This window comes from Ipomoea triloba, chromosome 4 (genome assembly GCF_003576645.1).
Source record: "Ipomoea triloba cultivar NCNSP0323 chromosome 4, ASM357664v1".
Classification (NCBI taxonomy): domain Eukaryota; kingdom Viridiplantae; phylum Streptophyta; class Magnoliopsida; order Solanales; family Convolvulaceae; genus Ipomoea; species Ipomoea triloba.
This window is the reverse complement of record NC_044919.1, coordinates 26,628,460-26,637,285: the sequence shown is the minus strand read 5'-3', so window position 1 is coordinate 26,637,285 and position 8,826 is coordinate 26,628,460. Positions and strand designations below refer to the sequence as shown.

Here is an 8,826-nt window from a genome sequence, read left to right as displayed (position 1 = left end):
TTTTTTTTTTTTTTTTTTTTTTTTTTAGGAATAAAGAAGTAAATTTTAATGACTACTTCACGTACATGTTATTCATGCTATTTCCAGGAAAAAAGCTGAGAGTGTGAAAGGGCGTCGAGGTGAAACTACGAAGAAGAATTCAAGAGAATCTAATGGACCACCTGCAGAATTCAATGCTCAGAGACAGGTCTATTTTCTTGTATTGAAAATTTTGGTTGTCATTTAAAATTTTCTTAGTGTTACTGTTTAACATGAATGGCATAGAATTTGCAGGGGCAGTCAAATAACGGCACAAGTAGAGCAGGCTACCATATTGAGCCACCACCGGTAAATTATAAGAATGGGATCACTCATTCCAATTCGGTGATTCATCCGAATGCATGGAGTCACAAAGTAAAGGATGTAGGAGGTCAAACAGTCCAAAGACTGACCTTTGGTGCTTCCCATCATGGTGGAGAGACGCTAAGTCATGGTTCTCAAAATACTCGGCATGTTAAAGAGTTGTCAAGTACTTCGAGAGACCAGGATACCGGAGTAAGTCCTTAAAATAGTTTTTCCCTTAAACAAGCTTGAACTTTTGCTTCTGTATCCAAATTCACAATTGATATACCATGAGTCCCCTAAACAAGTAAGTCCTATACGAGGGGTAACTCCAGCTTGACTGCTAAGGATACAAACTTGTAACCACAATAAGTAAGTCCTATACGAGGGGCTAATTCCAGTCAAGCTGGCTAAGGATACAAACTTGTAATCACAATGTCACGAGTTCGAATTCTAGTCTTCTTGGTTTAAGCTGGTCAGCTATAGGCAACCTAGACTGGTTTACCTCTTTGTGGTCCTTTGTTTGCTAGAGTCACAAGGTGGGGGTGCAGACCCCTCGTTCATAAATTAAGTCCTATACGAGTCCCTTACGTAAAACTGCATTGCTGCATGAGATCTTCTGCACATGATTTCACTATCCTAATTAACCAATGGAAAATGTCATCAAGTGCTTCAATAAAATTACCTTCTGGCAAGTGTAGTTTCCCTCCACTTTCAAGCTTCTTGACTTGAGTTATACTTTACCTGCATTTTCAGGTTTATGTTCCGAAGAAAAATAGGATTCATTGCTCTGGGCCATTGATGCCTCCCGGGGGAAACATGGAAGACATGCTGAGGGAACACGAGAGGCAAATTCTAGAGGCAGTTCGCAAGGCCAAGACCAAAAATAACTGATAAGATTAAGTCAATCTGTGTGTCCACTTTCAGTAGAAATGATGACGAGGGAGAGAGCACTTGGAATCATGAGCACAATAGTGGTCCGGTTCAGGAGCCAACATAATTTGGATTTGGTACCAAAGGTGAGAAACTTCAGAAAATTTATGCAGAAAGAAGAGGAGAACTATGCCTATAAGTTGGTAGGTAATCAGCCTTGAACAGTATGGAGATATGTTTGCTTTGCTCAACCATATGGTTTATACACAATACATGTATACAATGTAAATCCTTTTCTTATTTTAATAGTCAACATGATCTGCAAAATTGAAGTTCACTAGGTGGCCTCTGTAACCTGTCCAAAAGTTGAATTTTGTTAGTTAGAGAGATAAAAGTCCTACCCCTACTCTCCCTTTTCTTTCAATGAGAAGTGCAGTATATGTGCCTTTTCACTAAAAAGTGAAAGTAATTTTCCTGTTTCGTTTGCAAAAATTGTCCAATATACAACTCACATTTTTTAAGAAATATTTAAAATGGTTCAGTAAGCAATATTTGGAAAAAGAAACTAAGATTCAAAACAGAGCAATAACATGGTAGGGATTATGTTCAAAGTGGACAGATCCTTTATGCCCACCAACATTTGGTCATGTCTATTGAGCCACTGAGTTATCGTGATTTAAATCCTCTCACATCGGCCCTTGAAGTTAGGGATTCAACCTTTTGAGAAAAGAAACATTTAAAATGAAAATTATTCACCATGGAAGGTAATAGTAGCAATTAGTAACCTTTCATTGAAGCAAGTCTTGTTCTATTTACTTCTACATTACATACAGACAGATCTGGTTCAAACCAACACTAGTGATGCCAAGTACTTACACAAACAAAAACATTAAAGACAATCATACTCTGGAAACCAAAAACATGCAGCCACTATTAGGCTATTATTACTTAGAAATATATGTGAACCTTATGTACATTGGATTTCAAACAAACTTCTTCATGATTAATACTAACAGCTCTAAACCATGGGCGCGGGGAATCAAATGTCTTGCTTGGGCTTGCGACTTACTTCTGAGTAATGGCCGCCCATTAGCTGCAAAATCTCTTTCCACAAGTTCTCTGGTGGAGAAATGTGTGATGCCCCGAGAATCAAATTTGCACTACACGCCGCGACATACCAATAATCAGATTCAATCTCTTCCATCAATTGGTCTAGCTGCCACCCTGCATACCCAAAAAAGAATTTAAAATCTTGAGGTTTCAGTACCCCTTTCTTTACCAATGCTGATGCCTCTTCCAAACTGTTACGAGCACCAAAGGACACGCCTGGAACCACCTCTTCAAACCTGTGAGTGTCAGACTTTCCTTCTGCTCTTAGCAAGAACATACTTGCCTCAAGGGGTCCACCAAAATGCAAGGGACACTCGGCGAAGGTTGTCGCCAAGTCAAGATTGGTGGGTTTCATGTGTTTCATCTTTTTCCCCAGTGGGCGGTTTATGACAACTCCAAAAGGCCCCTCTTGAGGATGATTGGTTCCAGATTTGAGGAGAAGAACCACAGTTCTCTCAAAGGTGCGAACTCCATCAAGCTTTTCAGTGGCAACAAGGAGACAACCATTCTCAGGGGCTGCAATTGGGTGAGCCCACTTTGGAGGAAGAGGTTTAAAGCCAAACGCTGTGCCATCATGCTTGTGAGGGTCAGAGACGGCAATTGCAGCCTGTAATTAGAAATTTTGGAAGAATTAAGTGAAATGACATCTAATTTGAGCATCATAAACTTAACTTACAATTTTCATATTCTTCCACTGTAAAATTTGAGAAATGTTCACTTTTGGTCCCCAATTATCATGACATTCTCAAAATTAGTCAATGATCCCTGTGGGTGTACTTTGAAAGAGAGGATGAGGCCACTGGATCAGACAGCCAGGGTGGAGAGAAAAAAACTGCTAGAAGACAGCAATTCAGGTCCTCTGAGGAGAGGACAAAGTTCCCATAGGAGAGCATAGAAGAATTACACTCTAATTTTGATAAGAAAATTCTTAAGCTTTTGTTCTCATAATTGTTCAATTAAATTAATTGAACACTAAAATGAAGTGGCTATCCTTAATACCAATGGCAACACCTATAGCAGTTTTTTGTTTGTTTGTTTTGTTTTTGTTTTTGTTTATGTTTTTGAGAAGTAAAATAATAAGATAAAGTTAATTAGTTTATAGAACTGTTTTTAGAGTTACTAGTATTTTCGCTTGTGCGTTCCGGAAAAGATTTTTTATAATATTTTAAGAATATTTGGATCGATATACACTAGACTTGGCAATTATGGACTCGACCCGTTAAAACAACACGAAACCAGACACGAAAATAACGGGTTGACCCATTAAGGACCCGCTATGTTTCGTGTATGAGATCGACCCATTAAACCTATTAAAACCCCATTTAACCCATTATTATTATAGTGTTAACCCGTTTACAGAAACCTATTTATAACACGCTAAGAACCATTGTCATTTATTAGGTAAGAACCATTGCCATGAATGAGATTACAAAAGATATCATGAACATGACTAAGGATGAATTTATTACATTGGGCCAAGATCCTACACCAATTATTGATATTCAACAATTTGAAATTTAAATTTTTATTGTGTTCAATTTTATTCTAAAATCTACTATTGACTTCTTTAATTATGATTTTTTTGATGTTATTTTATCATTTTATGAATGTTATAAATTGAATTATTTTTTTGGTTTGTTTGATAAATTAAATTGTAGGTTTTATTTCTTTTTTATATAACGTAACTTTAAATTTTAGTTTTTTTTTTATAAATATATTAATAGGTTTAGCGCGTTTAAACGGATTTCGTGTCATATCGTGTCAACACAACCCGAAACCTGTTAACAAAATGTGTCGATCATGTCAACCCGTTTAACTCGTTAACAAAACGTGTTCGTGTTAAAAATTTGAACCCATTAACCTTAACGTGTTATGTCTGTGTTTAGCCTTATCGTGTTCGCGTCGTTATCGTGTTGACCCGTTAAAGAACTCGTATACATGAATTGTTAGGTTTATTATACACTTATATAAATTATAACAACGAATATTATATAGTGCAATTGATGAAATGGGTTGAATTGATTATGTTTTCTGATATTATCTTTGCTTGAATTCGAGCAAAATAATTGCCCAATTACCCGTGCAATGCACGCATAAAATTTTTTATTACTCCCTCTGTCCCATTTTATCAATAACTTCAGTCAAGCCAACCAGACACATAAAATGGGACGGAGGGAGTATATGTTTTAGATAATAAAATTAAAGATGAAATTATAAACCATTAGAATATTGATTATAAGATTAATGCAAAAGTATCACTCCATTAATTTAATAATATATGACTCGTTTGTCTGTAATTATCTTTAAAAAATCGATATGTAATATGATTTATATAATTATATTATTACTAAAATAAATATGGGAAAAAATGAGAAATAATTTAATTGTAATTATTATAAAAAATAAATCCAATGACCCGTATTTAGCTTAATTACCATAATAATTATTAGACAATTATTATTATACTAATATATTTGTGCAATTATACTTTTATATCTTAAGTATATTCCTTTTCGACATATCGCCTTTACTTTTTTCTTCTCCTTCATATCTGAATGAATTAATTGTAATTATTATAAAAAAAAAATTCAATGATTCATGTTTAATTGTAATTATACTTATATCCATATAATTATTAGCTTAATTAACATAATAATTATTAGACAATTAAACTAAAGTTAATACCCAAAATGACCCCTCGACTATAGCGAAATTTACAAATTAGTCCTCAACTATCAAATTTAGTAAATTAAGTCCTCAACTATTCAATACTTAATAAGATCCTCAACTATTTTATTCTTACTCAATAAAGTCCTCAACTATTTAATTCTTACTCAATAAGGTCTTCAACGAATGATTGATTTGTGAATTATTGAGTAAGAATTGATTAGTTGCGGACTTAATTGGTAAAATTAATATTTGAGAACTAATTTGTGAATTATGGCATAGTCGATGGACCATTTTAGGTATTTACTCATTATACTAATATCTGTGCAATTAATTCCTTAATTGTCATAATAATTATTAGGTAATTATACTAATATTGTGCAATTATACTTTTATACGTTCAGTGTGTGTATATATATATATAGAGAGAGAGAAAAAGAGAGAGAGATTACTATAAAATTACCATAGTAATTACACGTTAAAATATGAATAATTTATTTTGTTCTTATAGTATTACATATTATAATGGTTCCTAATCAGGTGAGAACTAATGGACAAATCCAAACCACTGATCTAGTAAATCTAACGGTTCAAAATAAACCAAAGTTTGTAATATTTATGAAAAAGACCCCGCTCATTTTAAAAATTTGTAATATTTATGAAAATGACACGGCTCATTTTTTACTTGATTTCCCATCCATCAGATTCTGCAGATCAATGGTTTGGATTTGTCCACACGTTGTCACTTGGGATTGGTTCTCATTATGATTAGGATTCTATATATATAAATATATAAAAGTTATCATATCTATTGAGCTATTATTACTATAATAATTATTAGATTTTATATAGCAATAGCTTGGAAGGTAGTTTGGGCAGGGAATTTAAAAGTAGAATTTTGTTTTTATTAGTAGTATAGATATAGATAGATTAGACTCGACCCCAAAATCTAAATGGAAGAATGGAATCTGATACTACCACAAAATCAGAGGTATGCAATCAGTAAATTTTAAATACTAATTTTGAGATTGACATTATGGTTGAGGGATGAGAAGTGGATTTTTCTTGTAAAAATCAGTTGAACACTTAACACAGAAAAACACATTGCATAGAATTATTTAATTGACATTCTTAGATTATTACTTCCTAAAAGGTTGAATGACTTGAATCCCCAACCCCAAAGGCCCCTCAAGCCCCGGCCCTACAAAGCATCATCACACTATATGTGAGCATGTTACTTCTCAGTAAATACTCCATAAAGTTACAAACTGGCCCATCTGTCAATAATCAAGTCTATCACAAGCCAATGCTCAACTAAGACTTAATCCTCATCTAGTTGGATTTGGCTATACAAATTCTATTTCTCCATTAATACTCAGGCCACTTTCCTTGAAAATGCTAAACAAGTGCATCTTAGCAACAACCAGTTCAAAGAATATACACACACTATATATATATTTCATTAATTGTTGAGGATAATCATTCCCTAATGTCAAAAATAGAGCTTGTTTATCACAACTTATTGCATTCTGAAAAAAGAGGCTTTTTAAAAGAAGCTTCAAGTTGGAGCTTCTCGAAAATAAATAGGGCCAAACATGCAATAAGTCAAAAAGGCCAAGAGATGATGTTCACCGTACCAATTATCATCGCACACTGACACATTGACAAGGAGATAAACATAACATTGAGTATGATATATAATTTTAGCTATGTGAATGGAGCAGGGATACCTTATTAGATCTAATAAAAAGTGACACGTAAAACTCTCTTTTATTGAAGGCAGGCTTAGTTTTGTGAAGTGACAATTCATAAACATTCAACTAAATATCATAAGAAAGGAGATAATACCTGCTCCTGAATATAAAGAGAAGCTCTGAACTCTCTCCAGTCCAAAGGTTTATGATGGGATGTCTGACCACCATTATTTTCAATGTTTCCTTCAGAAATAGGATTACTTTCTTTAAAACTACCATCTTCTGCAAACGAGTTATCACCTTTCCCTTCATTTTAAGAGCATTGTACTTTGTGAGAGGCTAGTTTAAACGATATGATGGAAATCTGTAACACATTCCTTTTTTGAGAGCACAAACACTTAGGAATTTGAGAATAGAATTTGACAGGTATATAAGCACAACATAGTGTGGACTCTTAAAACTCTAAAATACATTTTTTTATAAGTGTAGTAAGTATTAGGAACAATATTGATGCTCTGACCTCTAAACTTGAGTAGCTTCAAATAGAGCCCCATATAGTCTGTATCAACAATGCACCTAAAGAGTGAGTCTCCCGTGAGACTGTCTCACAATTATGGGGCTCTAAAAACTACGAGATAGTGCTAAAGCTTTGACAATAGTGTTAGTAGCAGTTCATGACTAGAAGACACTGAGAAATTTTTGCTCATCCAAGACAAAATACAAGCTCATTATCACATTCAATAACAGTATTTTATAACTTTGCAAGGTTATATGATCCTGGAGTTACACAATGGACTGTTTTGCAAATGCAAAATGAGATAATTTTCCCCAAGAATACATGATAACTTATCCATAAAAAAAGTTAAATCATTAAATTGATGTTCCTAAAACATACGCTAAGTTTCAAACTAAATTATACTAATTTCCCAGGCAAAAAAGAAGTTTACAATTTCACAAGAACTCACCAAAGAATTTATAAAAAAAAATCCAAAAGATAGGCAAGAAGAATCAAGCATTACCGTGTGAAGAGGAGTTTGAATTAGAATTCCCTGAATTTTTCTTCCCCGCAGCTCTGACCACAAACGATCTCGAGAACCCAGATGAAGAAAAGGCACCACCTTTCGGCAAATTGATATCAAAAGCTCCCAAATGGTCGACCCGGAATGATGGCCCAGACAGTGAACAAGGAGCCAAGGTCATGTTCTTGATGTTACCAGAAAGAATGGGCTTCTCAAGAATCGAGCTTCTCAACAGCATAAATCTTATGTTTCCGGTACAATTGGAGTGCAGAACTCCAAGAAGATCCATTGTTGATGCAAATCAAAACTTCGTGGAAAAATCCGGAGGCAAATGTGATAACAGATCGGGGCAAACAGATTTGGGAGTGGAGAAAAGGAATATGCCAAACACCCAAAGTATTTTAACGGATTTGGATGGGAGACTGAAGCTCACTTTGGACTTTGGAGCGATGATCGATAGATGAAAGTGGGCCCCTTGAACTGATATTTTGTTACTCCCCTCCTAGGTGCTTTAGTGCTTATATAGTGGGGCAGAATCCATCTACCATTATACCTAAGGCAAAAACTTGTATGAAATCATCTCACGTGTTTTAATCTGTGAGACAGATTGGATATTTTATTAATGAGTTTAAGATTCGATCCCTTAATCAAATGTTTGACCCATTAATTAAAGATTCGTCCCGTCTCACAAATTGATACTCGTGATAGTACGGTCAAAGCGAGTCGGCCCGTCCCACCGCGGACTAGGATTCATACAACCCTAGTCCGCCCCACTCGGGTTGGAGCTTTTTATTTTGCTCTTTTTTTTTTTTTTTATAATTATACTTTGTACACAAAATGTACACATGAATATACTGTACACTTGAATATATATTCATGTGTACAGTATGTGTACACATGAATATAAATATATATTCATGTACAATGTATATATATATATTTTTTATAAAAAAAAATATGGTTGGTCACGGGCCTTAGAGCGCTAGGCCCGCTCCTTCGCGAGCCATCTTTTTGTAGCCCTAACCCGCCCCACCGCGGGGCGGGTGCGGGCCAACCCACGGGCTTCGGCCCACTTTGACAGTACTACTCGTGAGACGGTCCGGTTATTATGTCAAAGGTGGATCCGAGTCCATATTCACAAT

At 34.9% G+C, this 8,826-nt stretch overlaps 2 protein-coding genes across 5 annotated transcripts in view; one reads left to right on the top strand and one right to left on the bottom strand.

Moving 5' to 3' along the window:
* LOC116014926 (probable serine/threonine-protein kinase At1g09600) overlaps window positions 1–1,588 on the top strand; it is a 7,056-nt gene extending 5,468 nt beyond the window's left edge. For 3 of the 4 annotated variants that reach the window (XM_031254889.1, XM_031254888.1, XM_031254887.1), the window contains 3 exons: window positions 88–187; window positions 265–534; window positions 1,078–1,588. In XM_031254889.1, the coding sequence (XP_031110749.1) occupies window positions 88–187; window positions 265–534; window positions 1,078–1,215 (508 nt within the window). In that variant the 3' untranslated portion in view covers window positions 1,216–1,588. The remainder of the gene's footprint in view (window positions 1–87; window positions 188–264; window positions 535–1,077) is intronic. The other variant, XM_031254890.1, reaches the window with a different exon arrangement.
* A 371-nt stretch (window positions 1,589–1,959) lies between these two features.
* Window positions 1,960–8,130, bottom strand: LOC116017738. Its single transcript, XM_031258366.1, has 3 exons — window positions 7,685–8,130; window positions 6,820–6,971; window positions 1,960–2,911 (listed from the first exon to the last, which is right to left on the bottom strand). The coding sequence occupies exons 1-3, from the start codon at window positions 7,971–7,973 to the stop codon at window positions 2,234–2,236; spliced, it is 1,119 nt and encodes a 372-aa protein (XP_031114226.1). The 5' UTR covers window positions 7,974–8,130; the 3' UTR covers window positions 1,960–2,233.
* Between the last annotated feature and the right edge of the window lie 696 nt (window positions 8,131–8,826).